This window comes from Galleria mellonella, unplaced genomic scaffold (genome assembly GCF_026898425.1).
Source record: "Galleria mellonella isolate WM207_F2 unplaced genomic scaffold, CSIRO_AGI_GalMel_v1 utg63, whole genome shotgun sequence".
Lineage (NCBI taxonomy): Eukaryota > Metazoa > Arthropoda > Insecta > Lepidoptera > Pyralidae > Galleria > Galleria mellonella.
In genome coordinates, this window is record NW_026442130.1 from 13123513 (window position 1) to 13147221 (window position 23709).

A 23709-nucleotide genomic window follows, 5' to 3' on the forward strand; every position below is an offset into this window, starting at 1 on the left:
CTATATTGCTTTATATTGCTGACAACGGGAATTCTAGTCTTCGTTACTAATAATTCTTCCCTCCTACTTTGGGGAGAAAGAACATAAAGGAAAGCCAAATTTAAAATCGCTCGAGACTGAGGTGAATGGTTGCTTTTAAAATTATTTTCTTAGCATGGCATAATAGCACTATTCGTGTAAAAATTATACAATAATTTAAATGTTAAATTCAAGTTTTACATTTTAATATTCTTTAATACAAATCAGACAAAGCTGAATGATCGTTAGTCCTTTGCGTACAAGTAGTATTAAAAATGTATAGAGTGCAGTGTTGCTAGATTAAATATTTTTTCATAAATGTGATCAAAAAATTCTTACATAAAGAAACTAACTTAATTTTTTAACTTGAGCTAGGGTAAGGTTGTCTGTAACAATTTTTTTAGTAAACTATTCATTTATATTAGCTATTTGTTATAACATAAAATTTGGTTTCTGGATAAAATCTAAAGAAAATGGCACTGCAATTTCGGAGGAGAATGCTTTCTAATTTCGGGAGAAATAAAAAGTTTTATCTGGCAGTCCTGGTTAGAGCTATGGAACGTACAGGAAAATAATAAGAATTTTGACAAGTTTGACAACTGATATAATAAAATATTTCAAAATATCTCTAGGCTATCGATCTAACAGGTAAAGAAACTTATTATTCCTTCGAGAATACTGTGTTATAATGGATAAAGCTTTCGAAATACAAAAACAAGTGCGGGATAATGTTAAGACATTGGAAACATACTTGACAGATTTGCAAAATTGGGAAGCGGAGATGAAACGCAAAGAAGCCGCCCTCAACGGCGAATTTGAGCAGGTTTATCATATTTGCTCGTAATGCTATATCTATTATAATATACATTATCACTTACATTACTAGTTGTTGTGTATATTCTATGTAATTCCTTTGTCTATGTACCGTCTACGTAAAATAAAAAAAATTATCTATAGTCGATGTATTATATTAGATACTAAATTTTACGTTCATTTTGTATAAATACAAGAAATTGCTTACATATTTAAAATGGTAGAATGTTCTAGTAAATATATATATAAGTATGTTTTTGATTTGTTTGAGGTTAGGATCTACCACCTGTAAGAAGCAAGATAAAGAGAGACAAGCCAGTTGTAGTTAGCAAAAAGCCAGAGAAGAGGATATCATCATCTGATTATCAGTCTTGGGAGAAATTTGACGTAGTATGTATATTGCTATTAAGTTTTCTTAAACAATTTGGAATAGCAAGTTAACGGCTGATAGAAATTTGCAACCATCAACCAATGGTATCCACTATGTATTTTCATCCCTGAGGCCTGTGATGTTATAATTCTACACTCTATAACTTCACTGCTACATCCCATTCTTTAGACCAAACCAACTACACTAGCAAGCTGTTTAAGTCTCTTTAATTAATAAAAATAACTATTTTAATATTAATTAACTAGATCTTCATTGCTTGATTGAACATGCTTGATACTGTGTAACTTATGTTTTTTGTGTTGTATGTAAATTATGAGGTCTATGTAACTACCCTCATTGTTAAAAAAAGTCTTATATGTTGAACCCCATCTTTAGGTTAGGATAAGGTACACTGTGCTGTCAGAAACCAGATGTTAAACTGGTATACTATACTATAACTTATATACTAGTACACTCTGTTATGTCCACGATACTGCTCATGTCTATAGGCGACGGTTACCACTTTCCATCAGGTGGGCCGTCAGCTTGTTTGCCGTTCTAAGTTGTATAAAAAAAATATCTGACTGTAGACTTGGCCACTTATTTTGGTCTATTATTAGATAAACTTCTTTAATAACACAATTGGATGGTTATTTATTTTTTAAATTTTTATTTTAAGGATAAAGCATGTGAAGAGATAGATATGGCAGAGGTGGGTCCAGTGTCGCTCGATAGCAAAAAGAGTCAGGCAGCAAAACAGGAGAAGTTGAGAGAGGAAGCTCAGTATGAGAAGGAGAGGGTAAGTGATTATTTCATTATCTGTAGCATAGTTTTCTCACGTTTTTCTAGAATATATTTCGTGTATAGGATTTCATTTAAGGTTATTCAACTGTTGTGAATGTGATTATGTACCAACTTAGAAAAGGTGTCTAAAAATATATTTGAATTTAGAACAATCTCTAAATTCAAATATATTTTTAGACAGCTTCCAAATGAAGATTTGGAAAGGAAACCGTACCATAACTGTTAAATTTCTAGCTTTGACTTCCACGAGACTGGATTTGCCTAGTGTGGGGTCATAGTTATATTGTACTACAGGCTAATTTTGTTTAAGTAAATAAAGTTATTATATATATTCTTTTCAGTTCAACTGTTTTTTTTTACTGTACTACGCGATAACATCACTAATTCTAAACTGATTTTCATAATTCTTTATAGAATAAATAGGGTTTACTCCAGTATCCTTCACATTATCATTATGACGTGTAAAGCTGCCATTAATTGTCTACTGTTGGACATAAGCCTTCCCCATAAGGGGAGTTTGCCAGTAGTTCTCTCCGTGTATTCCCCCGGCATAGAATGGACCACATCTTCCTTTCTCGTGGGTGTCATAAGAGGCTATTTAGGGAACTTATGTTCGATGGATGGACATCAGCATCCCGCTTAAAACATCTCTAAAAGTCTAACTGCGGCTGCCAACCTGTCTACTAAGCGTGGCATTCTTCCTTGTGTAGCAAACAATTGTTACAAATCATGTCTAATTGTAAATGTGCACATAAAAATTCTGTATAATAGGGTTTTAAAAACAAACAATAAGCAAACCTTGAGTATGTATGTTGTTTACATAGCAACATTGATTAAACAGAATGCAGGTAACTCTTGATGTATGCCCCTTTGCCTCTAACGGACAAATTAAGCTGATCCATTGACTGTCGCAAGAGGCATGGAGTTCTTGAAAAGGGGGGTAAAGAGGTTTCTTCAGGGTCGGCAACGCACGCGTAATACCTCTGGTATTGCAGGTGTTCATAGGCTACGGTAACCACTTACCATCAGGTGGGCCGTATGCTTGTTTGCCACCACAGTGGTATAAAAAAAAGTTATTTAGTATTAGTAGTATTCGAGGGCCTCGAGGCTTTCTCTTAAAAGCCCTACCATTCTTTTACATAACAACCATTCTTTTCGGTCCTTTTAATTGACTAAAAGGAGAAAATTTTCAACTTGGTTATATATTTTTTTATGTTTATTAATTACCTCATAACTCTGTCATTTATAAATAAATTTGGAAAAATCGCTTTTTATCTGAAAAGTCATACTTTCTAATTGGTCTCGTAGATTTTTTTTTATCAAAATCGAGGGCGAGGGATGGGCAGCAGCATCTCTCTTAAAACGTCTCCAAAGCCTAACTGCGGTTGCCAATTCGCCTGCCAAGCGTGGCAACTACTAGCACAATCACTCAAGCGGGAGACTTACAGCAGTGGACAGTTAAAAGCTGGTTTGATGATAATGATGATATCTCCTTTTATGCAATTTGGAATAACACAAGCTGATAGCCCACTTTATGGAAACTTTATGGTAACACTCGCCTATACGCACGACCATTGCCATGGTCATTACAGAATATACTGTTTTACCTATACTCTTCATTCGTTGCCATTCCGATCACTAGAATTTATGTACCCGTTTCCTGTAATTTCACTACTATATCCCACACTTCAAACCGAAGCAAGCACAATTGTTTAGCAGTAGAAACAGGAGTGTGACAATGGTTTTTTTTATGTGTGACGAAGGAATGGAACTCCGTCTACGCTATCAGTATACGCTGGTAGGACACTAGTGAGTAATGATAGGGGAGGATGAAGTTAGGGCAGTTAGCTCATCATGACGAATTCATGAATTGACCAGAATGATTTCCAGGAGGAACCACGAGTAGGTCGATCTGACAGAGTATATAGTTAGGAATGTGGCTGATGCTCCCCAATGACAGATCTTTACAACCTGAGACAGAGGGGGGGAAAAGGATTGTTAGTAATGGAGACTGAAAATCCCATTGCTAGCAATATACCCAACCAGGTCGACCTCCTCACGGTTCTCTCTGGAAACTATCATGGTTAATTCCTGATGAATTCATCATGATGGGCTAACTGGCCTGTTTTCATTCTCATCTATCACCCTTCACTGGTGCTCCGCCAGCGTATCCCGTTAGCGCAGGCGGGGTTACCATACCATTTTCACCCATCAAAAAAAAAAACCTGGGACAGAGGAGAAGCAGATAAATTATGTAAAGTACATGTATAAAATCTTTTTCAAAATTTTACTGACATCCCAAATCTTACCTTTTCCAGGGCAATGCATTTGTGAGGCAGGATAAATTGGATGAAGCCATATCGTGTTACAGTAGAGCCATCGAATTAGTCAAAGATGATGCTATCTATTTTGCTAACAGAGGCTTGTGCTACCTCAAAAAAGACAGGTAATTTTTTTTACTATATTTATTTTATTTACTAACTATATCTCGCGGATCCTAATGCCTGAATTAGTACATACAGCACCCAGTGTGTTAACTTATGAATGTTTACAAATTTAATTCAAATCTGTTTAGTAGTTTTTTTTTATACAAGTTAGAATGGCAAACAAGCTGGCGGCCCACCTGATGGTAAGTGGTAACCGGCGTCTATAGACATGAGCAGTACCATGGACATAACAGAGTATACTGTTTCGCCCATGATACCCTCCATGAGTTGCAATTCCTGAGGACTCAGCTGTTATTCCTCTGTACCCAGTAAATTCACGCCATATTCCAGCCTTCAAACCGAAATACAGCCATGCAAACACAACTGCTTTACGGTTGAAACACGAATAGGACAGAGGTAACCAAGCAATCGACTTTTGTACAATGTCTCCCTCTGGTGTTTTCGCGTGAAATGGATGGTAGCAGTAGTGGCAACTACTGGCAAATGGCCCCAAGGGGAAAGTCTGTGTTCAGTAATGGACAGTTAATGACTGATATGATGATGATGATGATGATATCCAGTCAAGTCAGATTTGAAACGGTCACTGCTGGGAACCAGCATGGTTTTTTTTTAATAGATGATAATGGAATGGTAACCCCTCCTGCCCTATTGGTCTGCACTGGTGGAGCACCAGTAAGGGATGAAAGGTGAGGACGAAGGCAGGTCAAATTTAACAAGAACTAATCATGATGGTTTCCAGGGGGAACCACGTGGAAGTCGACTTAATAAAGTGTTATTGCTGGCAATGGGATAGCTGGATCTACCTGACCATTTCCATTTGCATTACTAACAATATTCTTTATTGCACATGTAAAATGCAATGCATTTATAAATATTGTGAGCAAGAGTGGACTTATCTCTGCCAGAGATCACTTTCAGTCAATCCGAATTTTTTATCAGTTCTTCACGATGAACTAACTAATCTGCTTTCATTATCACCTATTTTCTCTCACTGGTTGGGGTACCTATACCAATATCGTAGGCGTGTTTATAATTTCTATTAATTAATTTAATAAAATGTAGTTTTAATCTAAAAAAAAAATCTGCCCTTATTTGCAGTTTACACCAAGCTGAAACAGATTGTTCAGAGGCGATCCGCCTTGATCCGACATACGTGAAGGCATTCCAACGTCGCGCTACCGCCCGAGAGCGTCTCGGCTCTCTCAGAGCGGCGTCACAGGATCTGAACGAGGTGTTGAAGTTGGAACCACATAATCTAGCGGCCAAGAGACAGCTGGAGACGATCAAAATCAGGATGGGGACTAAAGGCGTAAGTATTTTAATCATTTATTATCAGGTGGGCCGTATGCTTGTTTACTTCCTTAGCGGTATAAAAAAAAAAGTATAATTGCATTTTCCACTAGCTCTATGCCCGCTACTTCGTACCCGTGGATTTCAGAAGTAGAAAAATATAACACTTCTAGATAGGGTACTGAGATGAAAAATACACCAGACTTGTAATTTCTTTAGAAAAGGAGTAAATAGCTATATTCAAAGTCGGTAACGCGTGCGTAATACCCCTGAAATTGTGGACGTTAGGGTACGGTAACTGCTTACCATCAAGTAGGTCGTATTCTTTGCCACCTCAGTAATATAAAAAAAAGTTAGACCAGAAACACAACTGTGAATACACATCCGATTCTGAAATGAAATGAATAAATTTTTTTAGAAAGTAGGTGATTTTAGGTGATAGATACATTCTGTCTCTGTGTCTACGTGCAAATTTTGAACAATATAAAAAATTTACAAATTTTTTAGTTATTTTATTTGGGATAACAACAGCTTTTTACAAAATCTGAATACGTATTACATTACATATACTACATGCTAGCCAAGTACTACATTATATTATATTTCCTTTCTATAGTCATATAATATATACATAATTTATTACAGTAAACAGAAGTGTGACCTCGTCTATGTGGCCTGAATATGTTTGTTTTATTTATTTATTTATTCTATATTGACTACATTACAAAAAAACAAATGTCTGGTACAAAAGGCGGACTTAATACTAAATATATATATACTATACCTGATCAATACATTAATATACTTGTATGTTTTAATTTAAGTTTGTATTTGTAAACTTCTGTTATGTGCGCCTAATAAATAAAATAAAATAAAATATTGCATTCTCTCCCAATCAGCCTTTTTTTTTTTTTTTTTTTACAACACAGGGGGCAAACGAGCATGCGGCTCACCTGATGGTAAGTGACTACCGCCGCCCATGGTCACCCACAACACCTACGGCATTGCAGGAGTGCTGCCGGCCTTTGGCAAATTGACTTTAATTGACTGGAATTAAAAGTATCCTATACCCTTCTCCACCCCATATAGTATGTGCCCCACCCCATATACATTTCATAGTGACTGGTTAAGCTGTTAAGGTGCTAAGAGGTCATAAATAAACTCCCTTCCAGAATTATAACATTACTAAGAGTTTTATTTTAATTTCAGTTAAAATCTAAATGCTCTCCATCATCAACGCCAACGATAGAGAACAATCCCATGATAAAACCCAAACCAAAGCTGCAGCCAAAAATAATTGAACTGCCTGACGAACCAGCCAAGACAGAACTGTCACCGTTGGACAAATGGAGGGAGGGAATCGGTGAAAGAATCACTGTTATTACACCAGTGAACAAACCACCCCATCTAAGATCTAAGGTAAACTTTGACGACCACTGTCCAGCAATGGTGAGCATGTTGCTTTGTGTAAATGAGGTCTCAGATTTAAAAATTATTTTTAAAGGTCAAATAAAAAAATTCTTCCCCATCAGTTGTCAGTTCTTCAAGCTAAGTGACTAAAAACCGAAGGGAAGAAAGGTTGAATGGCGACCCTGTACAAGCAAACGTAGTGTAGGACGACCCCCCCCCCCCAGTAGATAGAGCGAAGGCCTCAAATGCATTACAGGCAGTCAGTGGTTGCTGGTGGTTGGGGACCACTCTTAATGAAAGCCTATAGGGGAGGCCTATGTTCAGCAGTGGACGTTAATATCTAATATATAATAAATAAACAAATTAATACAGGATAATAATTATACTAAAGTGAAATAATATTATTTTCAAATGCAATAACCACCAGTTTTTTTTTACAGAGACCACTAAAATCTATCGCCATTCAAGAAATACCATTAAGCGAGTTATCTCCCAAAAGGCCAGCCACTCGAATGAAGATAATTGAAATAGAAAACAATTTAGAACGCGGGGATACAAATAATAATGATTCGAACAAAACTGGTGATGCGGAAATGGTGGATAATAAAGGTAAAGGAGATTCGAGTCCGGAATCTGTGAAGTTGATAACAGATATACGTGTCAACGAGAAACGGGACTGTGTAAAAAATATGACGCCGCCGCTGACCAGTGTCCAGTTCATGGCGGAATGGAAATATCTGAAAGGGAATGACGCCGCTAGAAGTGATTACTTGAGTGTAAGTATTTATTTATTTCATCATATTAGCCTTTAACTGTCCACTGCTGGACATAAGCCAGGGGAACTTCACCAGTAGTTGCCACGCTTGGCAGGCGGATTAGCAATTGCAGTTAGGCTTTGGAGATGTTTTAAGAGGGATGCTGCTGCCCATCCCTTGCTCTCCCTTAGTCGCCTCTTACGACACTCATGGGAAAGGAAGGGGTGGCCTATTCTATATCGGGATTAAACGGCATTTATTTATTTGATAGTCTTTAATATAGTAATAGTGCGATATTATTTATTCGATGAAAATGGAATGGTATAATCCCCATAGGGAACGGTCCTGAACCACCTGTGTCTATTATCTCCCTACAACACATTTAAGGTCATCATTCCTAGCTGGAGGTCGCCTGCACTGCATTTGCCCATACAGAGTTCACAAGTTATTCCTTATTGTATCAGACCCAATATAAAACAACCTTTTCTTTCACAGGTGATAGACCCATCAAAAATTCCTACGATCTTCGAGAACGCTCTAGAAAGCGACGTGCTGTCTGACGTGTTACGTATCCTGCATCAGTACACGGACAAGTTCAAAGAGAAGACAGTGTCTGCCTACCTCCGGGGGCTCTGCACCGTGAAGAGGTTCTCAGCGTTAGCCATGTTCCTATCCAGCAGTGACAAGCAAGGTGATTATCTGTTCTTTGTGATTTTTTTATGATTATTTTGTTTAGGCTACTATGCCATAGTGATATGTAATATATAGTATATATATATATATATATATATATATATATATATATATATATATATATATATATATATATATATATATATATATCATCATTATGAAATTTTCAGGTACTGGTACATAACTAATTTGATGTTTTGACATCAAATTATAATTAATATAATATGAATCTTTATTTAAAAAGAATTGAGAAATTATCTTAAAATTTGTCGTTTTTCTTATAAAAATATAATATTTTCACATTCTTATATCTTAACAGCTGTTAACTGTCCATTGCTGAACATAGGCCTTCCCATAAGGGGGGTATTGCCAGTATTTACCGTGCTTGGCAAGTGAATTGGCAACAGCAGTTAGGTTTTGGTGATATTTTTTGAGGGACACTGCTGCTTACCACTTGACTATTAAGTAAGACCTTAGTCGCCTCTGCTGACATCCACGGGAAAAGAAGGGATAGCTCATTCTATGCAAGGACCACACGGCAACTATATATATATTTTTTATTTCAGTCCTGACAAACCTGCTCCAACACTGCAAGACGGCTGAGAATGCCAGTGACGACGAAATACAAGATCTGAAAAACAAATATGAAATTTAAAGACTACTAGTGTTAGAATAGGTATGAAAATTGTAATTCCGTTACTACCTTCACATGGATGGTGATAGACACATATCCTTCACTAGTCACTAGTCCCAACTACTTACACTCCACTCCACAGGGGTAAATGGATTGTTAGGAATAGAGGTCTAACAGCCCAGTGCGTGAAATGTATCTAGGACCTGTCAAATCGACTTCCATGTGTGTACCCCTGGAAACCGTCGAAGTATATATAATTTTTTTATGAATTCGTCAGTGTGGATCCACTGATCTGCTTTCATCCTCACCTATCATCTCTCACTGGTGTCTCACCAGCGTATACCGGTGGCGCAGGCGGGGTCCCATTCCATTTCCTCTAATTCCCATTTTTATTCTCCTTAATTCTCCCCGTCGTATTCTTTTTAAGGGATTATTATGAAATGGTAATCCCGTCAGTTCTATCGGTATATCCTGTGGCACCAGCGAAGGATGATAGATGAAGTTTCACGAACGTCATGATGGTTTCCAGGGGGTACTGCGTGGCGGTTATCTTCACAGAGTTGCTAGTAGTTCGAATTACTAACAATCCCTTCCCCCCCCCCCCCACTCCCTTCGTGTTGCAAGTGTTCATGAGAGATTATGATCTAACTGAGCCTCCACAACAGTAAAACAATCTATGTTAATGTAATAATGGCCATAGGTTTACTAATTACTAGGTAGGTATAGGCGTGAATTTACTGGGCACAGAGGAATAACAACACATGGGGGGTATCATGGGCGAAACAGTATAGTCTGTTATGTCCATGGTACTGCTCATGTCTATAGGATAGGCGACGGTTACCACTTTTCATCAGGTGGGCCGTCAGCTTATTTGCCATTCTAAGTTATATAAAAAAAAACTAATTGTCTTCATAGAGCCACCAGAGATACGCTCCCAAAATATAGTATTATGTATTTTTAATAAATTCAAAATATGAACAACAATCTTATTAAAAGAAATATATCAAACGTTACTTACGACAAGTATTTGTTTTAATTCGCCATTATAATGGCGGATTTATACAAATCAGATTACTAGATATAATGAATGAATTTTCAGTTTTTTATTTTTTTTATTTTATTATAATTTAAATTTGTAATGTAACAAACAAAATTAATTTTATTATTTCATGAAAGACAAAACATTAAATGTTTGTTTATGTTTATAAGGCTTCAATACGAATAATTGTTATAATTTTATTACAGTAGAATCTCGATTATACGAATCGAATAAAACTAGGGCTATTCCGTATAATCGAAAATCCGGATAATCGATTTCAAAGTGAAGTCAAACAATAATTATATTTTAATATTTATTTTTAATTATGTAAAGGCCTTTACATAAGTCGTTTAGACAATACGATATAAAAAAAAATTACGAACTAATAAGATAATTTACCCTATTAATATATGATTCCATTTTCAAATCGAAAATTAGTGCCGTAGGAATAAGTCCGGATAATCGAATATTCGGATAATCGAGATTCAACTATATTACAGGGAAACTCATAATGTAGGCAAAAAATCACATGCATAACTATCTTATATATAAAAATCACGTGTCATCATGTTTATGATCGAACTCCTCCGAAACGGCTCGACCGATTTTTATGAAAATTTTATGTATAATTAGTAGGTATGAGAATAAGTCGTAAAGTATATTTCATACCGCTAGGTGATTAGGGTGTCCCTATCCGGAAAAAAATATGTGGCAGAACAACGTTTGCCAGGTCAACTAGTTATTTATATAAATGACAATCCAAATGGCTTATATAAACAGTAAGCTATTAGCTCAATTTTATTAAAAATGGCGGAATACAATAAATGAATTAATTTCACAGACTATTGCAATAGTAGGATATTTGAATTCACTCATTTGAGTCGATTAGTTTTCTTAAGTTGGCAATAGGGTCGATTCTGAGGCGCATTTTCTGAATTTGATTGTAAAATTAAAATTTACAATTTGTTATAACAATGATATGTTTATTCGAAGGATTGAAGTAAATGTTATTATAAATTTATTTTATAGTGATCGAATAAAACTGTTACATCTAATAAACTATCAAATTAAAATGTTCGTAACAGACTCGGCCCTATTGTAAAGTTTAGTGTAATTTTTTTATTGGTGCAAATTGAATTTCGTGTTTCTGTGATTATTTCTTTAAGTGTCAATAAATATTTTTTAATGAATATGGTTTGTTTTTTTACTATACGTAAATTAGTTTACTTCTCAAAGTGTAATATCTAAGGTAATGGTAATTTTTTTATGGGACCAGTCTATAAGTATATCCTTTCAGATAAAATAATATTTTTTCAAATCGGTTTGCAACTGACGGAGTTTTGAAGTGGCAAACATAAAAAATAACCTAAGATTCTCAAATCTTCTTTTTTAAGTTGCTTAAAAATAAAAATAATATTTATCTATTCCTCTTTTAAAAGAAAGTTATACAAAAAGTAATAGAAAGAGAGAGAGAAAAAAGTTCAGTTTTTACTACTCATGTAAAGTTGCACGCTGTATAATAATGATAACCTGTGGGTAGCATTTTATTGCTTTCTCTTTGTTTTACTAGGAGACTTTGTATAAAAGTCGATTGCTTGGGTACCTCTGTTCCATTCGTGTTTCTACCGTGAAGCAATTTTGTTTGCATGGCTGTGTTTCGGTTTGAAGGGAGGGATATGGCGTGAATTTACAGGGTACAGAGGAATAACACATGAGTCCTCAGAAATGGCAACGTATGGGCGAAACAGTATATTCTGTTATGTCCATAGTATTACTTATGTCTATAGGCGACGGTTACCACTTTCCATCAGGTGGGCCGTCAGCTTGTTTGCCATTCTAAGTTATATAAAAAAAACTGGTTGTTATCTTGCTGAAGTCCATATCAATGGTTATTTGCTTAGAATTATTTTGTTTAATTCCGCTACCATTAGTATGTGTGTGACTGCCAACACTCAAAGATTGACCACCATTATTACTACCAGAAGTTCTACAATCTTCCATATTAGCCCTCACTCTCCGACTGTTATTTCGTCCGCGCACGTTTGCGACACATGTTTCACATTTGGACGAAGCATTTTCAGGCAAATTATCAGATTGCTGCTCGAAGTCTAGTGTTAACCGTTCGGTATTCAAACTGCGAAATTTATTTTATACCTTTCTCTTTCTAACACATTAAATTTATATTTACATAATAAAATTGCAAAGTTAAATAATTTAAAATAGTTGGTCCCTAAACAAAAACAGACACGAAATACTATACTACTAATTTATATTTGTAAATCACCGTGTCTTGGTAATCTCTTATGGACTCCCGCGATACAGGTTCGCCTAGTCCGGGGTCCAATGTACTCGCTGTTGTAAATTTCTTGTATTTAATAAATAAATAAATAAAAATAAATACTAGATGAAGATAGAATCGAGTTTTGTATAGTTTTTATTGATTATTTTATAATTAAAGATAATTTGAAGTAAAATTTCTAAATCTTCGGACGGTTATATTTATATTTTACCTATATAGTTGTTTATAAAATATGCTGGTACTTGTTGTATATTTATATTATTTATTTATTTATTTATTTATTTAACTCTTTATTGCACCATAAATAAAAATATACAATGACAAGTGAATAATTCAAATGAAATACAGTAACATAAATACAGATTGAAATATACACATAAAGGTACAAAAGGCGGTCTTATCGCTAGGGCAATCTCTTACAGACAACCTTTAGTTAAGGGAGAACAGATAGAAAAGGGCAGGTGGCGCAAGAGTGAATCAACAATTTTCGTGCACAAAATACAAAACATGTAATGCACAAAAATATCAAATACATATAATTTATTACATATTATTATTCATTAATTATATTTAATTGTAAGTAAAAATCTTCTTTATCTTTTTTATTCTTATTCTCTTATTTTTTGTTAAAGATAGATTAATAATTTAAAAAAATATTGTATATATATACCTACTCTATGCTGACAGCTATCTTTTATGTTACTTTTACTCTGTGTTAAAAAAAGAAAATACCTAAAAATAAAACCAATGTGTTGTGCTTGTTTGCCATTCAATAATTATTGGATGATAATTATTAAACAATGTTTGCTACTCGGTACAAAAATTCTAAAAAACATTAAAAATATAAAATTCCAGACAATTTATCATATTGAAGACTAGGCAGCATGGTCTCCGACCTTAGCCTGTTTCACAACGGAACAAACGTACTAAAAAAAAAACTAATGTGTTGTACCACATTTAAATTAAAAAAAATATAGTAAAATCATAAATAATAGTAATAAAAGAACTGATAAAATTATAAAACATTTAATTCCACCCCTCAACATTTCTAACAGAGTAATTTGCAACAAAAAACGATACGCGACGAGTGAAAGAGGTTATTCACAAAATAAAATGGTTCACTCTCGACCACAAACGATTTCTCACGAGGGCCTTTCCTTTTAATATATAGGCCATTTTTGTGTGTACGTAATGAGATAGGATAAATTTGTTTAGGAGAATGTGAAGTTACATAGGTTTTTAATGCCCTCTTTTTAGCCACCGAATAGAAGACATTTATACAAAATGTAAGGCGTAAAAATTTATTTTCCCACGAAACTAGTTAAATTGAACATTTTTCTCAAAGAATAGGACGCGAAACGACGAATTGAGATTATTCGTACGTACGTCTGTCAGATGGTGATAGTATTTTAGCAACATGGGGTTCTTTAAAAGCGTATTAAGGCAACGCCAGCGTAACATCTATGGTGTTACAGACGTCCATAGGCTACGGTAACCCCGTTTATCATCAGACGGGCCGTATGCTTGTTAGCCACCATAATTGTATAAAAAATATTAATGCTATCGATTTAAAATTTGGCAGTGTTTGATAAATATTCGTAGCTCCCATATCATCATATCTGTCCACTGTTGAATGTAGGTCTCCCTATAGACTGCCATAAGGAACGGTTTTCTGCAATGTATTTGAGGTCGTCACTCCAAATAGTAGGGTTTTTTTTAATGGATGATAATGGAATGGTAACCCCACCTGCGCTTTCGGTATACACCGGCGGGGCACCAGTGAAGAATGATAGGTAAGGATGAAGCAGACCAGTTAGCCCATCGTGACGAATTCAACAAGAATTGTTCACGATGGTTTCCAGGGGGAACCACGTGGAAGTCGACCTAATAGGGCATATTGCTGGCAATGGGGTTGTCAAACTCCATTGCCAACAATCCCTTTCCTCCCAATAGTAGGGTGTTATCCTGTACTGCGTTTGCCTGTACGGGCTCGCCACTCGAGAACATTTCCCCACCGGTTGTCGGTTCTTCGAGCTACATGACCAGTCAACACATATTTCAATGGAAATAGATAATTGAAAAATATATATTTATTTTCTTCTTCATATAACCCATTTATTTGCTCTGCTAAAAATCTAGATGTCTTTTTGTAAATATGAAAATAGAATGGTAACCCCTCCTGCGCCTGACGGGGCACCAGTGAATGTTGATAGGTGAGGGTGACACCAGGTCAGTTATCTCGTTGTGACGGATTCAATCGGAATTAATCACGATGGTTTCCAGGGGGAGCCGCGTGGAGGTCGAATGGCGGCGCTAAAAGCAATCTCTTACAGACTACTTGGTATTGTATATTGCTATTAATTGCTATTATTATTTGCTTGCTATTATTATTATTATTTGCTATTATTATTAATATTGCTAGTAATTATTTACTAACAAATCCTCTTCTTCAGCGGGGCACCAATGTGAGGTGATAGGTGAGGATGAAGTCAGCTCATTTGGCCGATCGTGACGGATATACCAGGAAATAGGTATATTGCTATCGGGGAAGTTAGACTAATAACCCCTTTTTTTCCAAGGGAAAACGATATTTTATTAATAGGCGAAGAGGAATTGAATCCCCACCTACACTATCGGTATTACACTGATGGGGTACTAGTGAATAATGATAATAACTTCCCAGAACTTTTTTTATTATTATTACGGAGGCAAACAAGCAGACGGCCCACCTGATGAAAAACAGTTACCGTCGCTCATTAACACCTGCAACACGAGAGGAGTTGCTTGTGCGAAAAAAAAAATTACCTTATAGAAAGTATTTACTAAACAAGTTACCACGAAATAAAAAAAAAATACCTAACACTATGATTTACTTTTGCCATATGGTCCTGGCATAGATTAGACCACTCCTTCCTTTCCCGTAGGTGTCGTAAGAGGCGACTAAGACAAGGCCAGGGATGGGCAGCATCCCTCTTAAAACATCGTCAAAACCTAACTACGGTTACCAATCCGCCTGCCAAGCGTGGCAACTACTGGCAAAACCCCCATTAAGAGAAAGCTTATAATTCTTTACTCTTTATTGTACACAAAATATAATGTTAACCACAATTCATTTGAAACATAATGTACAAAGGCGAGCTTGTCTCTAATAAGAGATTTCTTATGTTCAGCAATGGATAGTTAAAGGCTGATTTGATGACAATGATGTTGTTTTTCTTTTATTTTTAAAGAGATAGGTACACAAATAGCATGGCACCTAATAAACTAAGTTCCAACAAATTACCAAATATATTCAATTCCTCGAGCAATCCATTAGAGAGCCTCGCTGTTAGCCTAAAAACTGGTAATTAAAGAAATCGTAAGCACCAATCAATTAGAGGAGTGTCGCTTTTGTGAGTCGTATCGGGGAATTGTCGGTTTTATTAGTTGGCCGTTTCAAATTAATGAGGTCACACTCCAATAGAAATGGTTGCCTATATATATTTTTTTTTTACAAGCAATTAAAAATCCAACTAATCTTGTAGGTAGGGGGGAAGGGATTGTTAGTAATGGGAGTTTAAGTCCCCATTGCTATCAATATACCCTATCAGGTCGACCTCCACGCGGTTCCCCCTGGAAACTATCGTGACCAATTTTATCGTTGAATTCGTCACAATAGGCTAACTGACCTGCTTTCTCATCCTCACTTATCACCGCTCACTGGTACCTAGTGTATACCGATAGCGCAGGCGGGGTAACCATGCCATTTTCACACATAAAAAAAGATCTTGTAGGTATTTAGGACTGTCGATTGCAGCTGCCCTGCGAGAAGCTGAAGACCGTGTAAAATGGAATAACATCATAAGAGAGGCAACAGACATCTTTCAAGGACACGACCTTCAGTAATGAAGAGGACGAAGAGAGAGGTATTTACACTGGTAGAAATCCGCAACTTTACTCGTAGGACTATAATAGAAAAAGCTGGGGGAAAAGGATTGTTAGCAATGGAGTTTGACAGCCCCATTGCTAGCAATATACCTTATTAAGTCGTCCTCCACGTGGTTCCCCCTAGAAACCATCGTGAACAATTCTTGTTGAATTCGTCACGATGGGCTAACTGACCTACTTCATCCTCACCTATCATTCTTTACTGGTACCTGGTCGGTGTATACCGATAGCGCGGGTGGGTCCATTATCATCCATTAAAAAAATATAATAAGCTGCGACAAAATCGCAGTTACCTGGTCTTCAAATTAGAATATCCTGTGGTACGAAGAATTAGGCAATGAACATGTAAAGAACTTTGTAAATTTAAAATTCAATTTAGTAGTATATAGTACCGGGCCTTGTTCAATGACAGTATTAATTTATAATGAACTACTATCGTACATAAAAAAGGCGGTTAAGTAAGCAACGTTTTCGGGTTCAACGGGTTTCGTACAAAATCATTTATTAAATCATTTAGTTATTTTTTTAGGTGAAATAACAATAAATTTACGGTTTTCGGATTTTTCTTTTACTTATGGTACATGGTCTTGCTTCTTGCCAAACTTCATGATTCTAGGTCAACGGGAAGTACCCTATAGGTTTTGATTCCCTTTGCTAATATCAAAATGTGAACATAAACGGCCATATCTTTTGATTGCGTCTATTTAGGAGCTTGATTTTTTTACTGCTTTAAGAGATTGCAGATCAGATCTGCAATCTCTATATGTGATATTAATTTCAACTTGATACCTCCTCGTTTTCCTAAGAAAAAGGGTCTTGACAGACGGACGGACGGACGTTCAACGAAGATTTCAATTCAACAACACTAGTTCAGTAAAATATTAAAAAAAGAACCCACTAAATGTTTTATGAACACGATAAATTCATAAAAGAAACGCAACAAAAACAGCAAATTCTACTTGACGGTCTGTAGCAAACAAAAAACGAGGCAATATTGCCTTAGAATTGCACAAATTAATCTGCGAAAGCGACAGAAAACAGACGAGCCTTATAATGAGAACATTAACTGGACACTTGCCTTTAAAATATCTGCTACACAAAATGGGACTCTTATTGTCTACCTTGCAGAGCTAGGAACAAAATGTTTCAAGGCAATTCACTAACGAGTACGCAGTGGAATCTTTTACGTACAAATGGCTTTTATCTGCGACTTTATTCGGATGATCGAAATATGTTCATTGGCGGGGATAAAAACTATTCTAAGTCCTTCATTATCCTATACAGTTTCGTAAGACCCAATATATATTAAATTTGTTTAAAACTCGCCATTCCAGCTTAGACTTAAAACGTCTCCTAAACTGGATCTAACAGCACCATTGCTAACAATATACCCTATCAGAATGATCTCCATGCAGTTCCCTTTAGAAACCATCGTGATTAATTATTGTGGATTTAATTTTTTTTTTTGATGGGTGAAAATGGTATGGTAACGGTAACCCCGCCTGCGCTAACGTGTAATCAGTGGACGGATAATGGCTAAAATGATGGTGACGATAAAGATTTTTTGCATTGAAATTTTCCTAAGCCATATTTTATACCACTCTAATGGTGAAAAACAAATAGCAACTTAATATTAGATTAATGTATTAGATACATCTATAACCTTCGAAAGTATGACCACATATCTAGTTATCGCAGTCAACTCAAATGGCTTCCTATCAGGCTACGGAGAAATGTCCACATTCTTACTGTTCTTTTCAATATCCTTTTTAATCCAACATGTCCACATTACCTTCAGGAAAGATTCAAATTTCGCGAAATTGATGTTCGCCTGAGATGCAGTAATGACTTCATTATAGATTTGCCTTGTTTTAATACTCAAAGCTATGCCATGTCATTTACTGTACATGCTGCACGTCTCTGGAATTCACTTCCTAATAACTTAAAGATGGCACAGTCGCTGAAATCTTTTAAAGCAGGTATCATAAAATTTTATTTTGAAAATCCCACTTCATTGAGCCAATTGTGAATATATGTATTTATTATGTATACATGTATGTGTATGTAGGAGTGTATATATGTATGTGTATGTATGTATATATATGTATATATATATATGTATATGTATGTGTGTATATATGTATGTGTATGTGTATAAATTTTTATTTATTAATGTTATATTATCATTAATTTACTTTTATTATTTACATATGTAGGTATATAGAGCTGTTTTTATTGTGTTATATATTCAATTTTTTTTTTTTACTGGGTATTATTTAGTTTATCTTTAATTGTACGGTTATTACCCTTATACATTCTACAGTTTTCTTTCAGCTTCTCAAAGGTTGACTGTAAGAGATCCCTTTATGGGATAAGTCCGCCATTGTATACTAAATCATTTACTAGTATTTAATCTGAGTTATGTACAATAAAGATTTTTACAATACAATACAATAATATATTTTTTTTTCGGGCAAAATTATTTAGTCTATTACTAGTCTAATACATATTCTTAGATACAAGTAACTAAACACGAGTAAAGGAAACATTACTAGAGAAACATAATTCTTGCGTCTCACATCGATAAATGGAGGAGACATCTTTTCAACGGATGTTTTCGGCCGTCTAATTGATTTTGTCCCTTCATTAACTTAAGTATGGCTTTGCGAGCTACGTTATAACTGTCTTTCAGGAAAAACTCTATTCTATTAAGGGAAGGGAGAGGAGCGTTCTGGCAGAATTGTGTGGTTTACGGATAATGCGGTGGGAGGGGAGTGTGAAGTGTTGGTAATTTAATATGACTAGGCATTATCACAGTGCCTCCTTTGTAATTCGACGGAAGCACTATATTGAATATGTAGATTACTAAATTATTTATTATTATCTCTAAAGGCAGGCAATTTATATCTTCAAATTTAGGTTGTAGGTTCATTGCCAATTTGGAGTTTAATATCCTCGATGACATGTGAGTACGTTGAGTGTTATTTTCACCACGATAAGTGTACGGTAACAATCAGCAATGTATATATGGTAAACCAGATGGTAAACCAGACAGGCTTTAACCTAGAGCTCAATAGATTATATAAAACATTAACGGTTACGTCTTTCCATTAATCTTGTCGTCAGATTATTTAGTATTGCAATTAGCATAAAAGATTATAAACTAAATCAATCAGTTATTTATTCACATACCTACAATGTTTGCATATATATATATAGTATACTCTATTATGTTCATGGTACTGCTCATGTCTATAGGCAACGGTTACCACTTTACATCAGGTGGGCCGTCAGCTTGTTTGCCATTCTTTCCATTTAAAATTATCAGTTTTTCTACAATATTATGTATGTATTATACATATAAACCTTCCTGTTGAATCATTCAATCTATTAAAAAAACCGCTTTAAAATCCGTTGCGTAGTTTTAACGATTTAAGCATACATAGGGACGGACAGACAGCGACAGAGGTGAAAATGGTATGGTAACCCCGCCTGCGCCAACGGGATACGCTGGCGGAGCGCCAGTGAAGGGTGATAGATGAGAATGAAAACAGGCCAGTTAGCCCATCATGATGAATTCATCAGGAATTAACCATTATAGTTTCCAGGGAGAACCGCGAAGAGGTCGACCTCGTTGGGTATATTGCTAGCAATGGGATTCTCAGTCTCCATTACTAACAATCACTGTCCCCCCGATCACTATATGTTACCCACCTCTAGTGAGTAAGTACCTAATGATTGCGATGTTTATTTTACCTATTTTCTCTTTAACAATTGTCGACTACCATAATCTGCAGAATTTAATTTAGGAAAACCCTGTTATTGGCCATCCTACTCTGTTACAAAATATTTATTAATTTTATTTGTAAAGCGCTGTTGTTGGTTTTTTTTTTAAATAAATAAACGTGAATCAAACAGCACTATTATACTGTGTCTTAACTGTATTATAGAAAACAATGGATTGGAGCGGGAAAAATAAGACAACATTATCTGATAGGTCACCATTGTAAGGGAATCAATTAAGGCTCGACACGGACGGTCAATAATGAATGCTGCAAGAATGTGCCGCCGAGATGAGAATTTCATTTATTAACGAACCAAGAATGTTTATTATACTGGTTTATCAAAGACGCCATTCAAGATGCGAATGGAAAACAAGCCGACGGCCCACTCGGTGACGAGTGGTATCCGACGGCTGTAAACAAACCAGAATTATTATTATGATCTCCATGATGTTTGCCCTTGTTGAATTTATTTTCCAACGTTTTCACATTTTGTGCATTACTCAGTAATTAGTGTATAATAATAGCTCTTGTCACGCCATCTAGTGGGGAGTCGTAGTACAATGTGTTTGCACGTACAGGTTTACTAATCAAGAACCTTTCTTAAATGCATTATAGATAGTTAATGGATGTAGGTTACTCAGGACTGTTCTCTATGACAGTCTATGAGCGAGGCCTATGTTCAGCAGTGGACGGATAACGGCTTAATGCAAGCTTTAAACTTCAAGTACTTTAATGAACGAAATATTATGCAATCCCATGCACACACTCGCACACATGCATTTATCTAAATACACACGCATGCACTCGGACACGCGCGCGTATGCGCGAGCCACACACACACACACACACACACACACACATGCGCGCGCGCCCGCGCGCGCGCTTAAATACACACACACACACGCACACACGCACGCACGCATGCACGCACGCACGTACGCACATGCACACGCACACGCACACGCACACTCACACGCACACGCACACTCACACGCACACATGCACACACGCATAACATAAATCCACAAATCGTTTACACAAAAAAATCTGTAAAAAAATCTAGGTTATTCATTTCTTGTATTCATAATTTTCATTATTAAATATCTCGCCCGTAAATAATACTCGAAACTACGAACAAGTCTTATCGTAAAGTCCCAAGAGAAAAACGACAAATCAAAATATTTTTTAATAAATCAAACGCTATTCCCGTAGCGGTAAGAATACCTGTTTATTCATTTGGAAAATGAAAATGCTCCGCGGGACGGTTCGCCGTAAACTTTACTAATTAATAATTCGTTACCGCCAATGGTAATGGCACTTTAATGGCTCTAGGTGTTCAGTTATAGAGTTTAAATAATATGTACAGATAATTTATAGATGAACAATTGATAGGAAAATAAAGTATACCTATATAATTAGCAAAGGGAGTGGGTATACCCTACCTCTGACCCAATTGTGTTTTAGTTGTGCTTGTGTGCAGTATTTGTTTGTTTGTGTAAGCTCATATTCATATTTGAAGCGAACGGTGTTGCCAGTCGAGATTTTTTGTTTTTGTACAAAAATGTCAAAAAATTCCCCAGACTGACTTCGTGCAATTTTTTATTTTTATAAAAACGTCAGTAAAATGTAACTCGAAACTGACAAGACTGTTAATTTTTACTGTGTTAGTTCTCATTATGTTTTGTTTCGTACTATGTGAATAGCAAAAAAAGAAAAAGGAAAATTGACTGCCAAAATTATTCGAATTTCTCCACGTTTATTTCAGTTTCCCCCAAAAATTTCTCGAACAAACTCATTTTTCCAAAATTTAAACTGCTCTCACTGAACACAGGCCTCGCCCACAAGAGGTGTTTTGTCAGTAGCTGCCACGCTTGGCAGCCGACTTAGAAACCGCAGTTAGGCTTTGATGATTTTCTTGACAGAACTTGAAAAGTTTGAAAAAGTTTTTTGACAATATTTAGCATGTTTTGTTGGTAATTTAAACACACGAGGGGCTCTGCGGGCGACACACTACAATTTGTGGTATTTATTTATTTATTTATAGGATCACCCACATAAGATACAGATCAAACTTCAAAGTTCTCTTCTCAATCTTTTACCATCTCAATTATCAACCTTTGGAATGCATGGTTTGCATGGCTGTGTTTCGGTTTGAAGGGTAGGATATGGCAGTGAATTTACAGGGCACATAGGAATAACACCTGAGTTTTCAGGAATGGCAACGTATGGGGGATATCATGGGTGAAACAGTATACTCTGTTATGTCCATGGTACTGTTTATGTCTATAGGCGACGGTTACCACTTTCCATCAGGTGGGCCGTCAGCTCGTTTGCCATTCTAAGTTATATAAAAAAATAAGTTTCATTGCCGACATTTCGACGGCAATTACGCCATGTCGTGGTACAATTTGTTTGCATTTTTCCGACGCATTAAATCCCGATAGTGTATTTAAAATATGTGTCAACATATTTACAATTTTAAATGAACTACTGCAGGGATTGAACCTTCGAATTCCCAGATCAAAGCTAAAAGTTTAACTGTGAGAACTGTTATTCCAAAGGTACATTAGGGCTGGCATGTCTATTAGACACAAAAGTACCTTAATCCCTAAAGATATTAATAAATAATATAATAAAGAGGAAAAACCTGGTAACTACCATTTTTTCGTATTTTAAATAAACCGCAATTGCAGCGTTCATTATTGAAACTCACGTCCGTTCAACGACTGAATTTGTCATATCCAATATTGTGGAATAAAGCCGACCGAAATAATTATAACCAATTTTATTTAAACGTCGACCAAAAAGATTAATATTTGATCAATATAAAAGCCACGTAACTAGCTTTTACACGTGAAACTGTCCGCTTAATTGGAATATTTTCATTAATCGGGATATAAAGTTACCAATGTTCATCTCCATCCCATATAGAATATGTATACCAAATTTCATAGAAATTGATTAAGCCGTTGAGGCGCTATGAGGTAAATAATCAAATATATGTGTGTAGGTTTATTTATATTTATTTATGTTTTAATGTTATTTTATTATTTATGTATTATTACTTATAATATTTCTTTTTTCACATTTACCTATAATATGAATGTACTGGCATCTGCCAGTACATTCATATTATAGGTAAATGTGTATAGGTATTATAGCTTTATACTTTTAATGAATATTATTTTTCAATTATATTCTTGTCACATTTCATTTTCAATAAACTTTCAAAAAGAATATTTGATTATAAATGATTATTTATTGGTAATCATTATACTGGTAGAAAACAAAATATACATAGTTGAAAATAGAACATACTTATTTGTTTAAGTCAATTAAAAACCGTGTTCTAAATTCAAATTTTTTCATGGTACGAAACATTTCATTATTTTTCCGCGTATGTGTACTTCACGATCGAAGTAGCT

The 23709-nt window shown here is 35.5% G+C and overlaps 1 protein-coding gene across 4 annotated transcripts; it reads left to right on the forward strand.

The window, feature by feature from the left end:
• The first annotated feature begins 521 nt into the window (after nucleotides 1-521).
• On the forward strand, nucleotides 522-11463 carry LOC113521656 (RNA polymerase II-associated protein 3-like). 4 transcript variants are annotated; one of them, XM_031909921.2, is made up of 10 exons: nucleotides 575-666; nucleotides 777-841; nucleotides 1108-1221; nucleotides 1881-2000; nucleotides 4324-4451; nucleotides 5551-5761; nucleotides 6952-7161; nucleotides 7593-7928; nucleotides 8403-8598; nucleotides 9167-11463. In XM_031909921.2, the coding sequence occupies exons 2-10, from the start codon at nucleotides 800-802 to the stop codon at nucleotides 9253-9255; spliced, it is 1446 nt and encodes a 481-aa protein (XP_031765781.1). In that variant the 5' UTR covers nucleotides 575-666; nucleotides 777-799; the 3' UTR covers nucleotides 9256-11463. The 4 variants fall into 4 exon arrangements, with proteins under 4 accessions (XP_052755860.1, XP_052755861.1, XP_031765781.1 ...); XM_052899900.1 differs by lacking the exon at nucleotides 777-841 and having other exon boundaries at nucleotides 522-666; XM_052899901.1 differs by lacking the exon at nucleotides 777-841 and having other exon boundaries at nucleotides 566-666; nucleotides 1103-1221.
• The last annotated feature ends 12246 nt before the right edge of the window (nucleotides 11464-23709 follow it).

Excerpts from the sequence above, each read along its gene's own strand:
- LOC113521656 (XM_026907261.3), top strand. The coding sequence starts at position 707 with ATGGATAAAGCTTTCGAAATACAAAAACAAGTGCGGGATAATGTTAAG. Across the intron at positions 2,001-4,323 it reads CTCAGTATGAGAAGGAGAGG|GGCAATGCATTTGTGAGGCA; the intron begins GTAAGTGATTAT and ends TACCTTTTCCAG. Across the intron at positions 4,452-5,550 it reads TGCTACCTCAAAAAAGACAG|TTTACACCAAGCTGAAACAG; the intron begins GTAATTTTTTTT and ends CCTTATTTGCAG.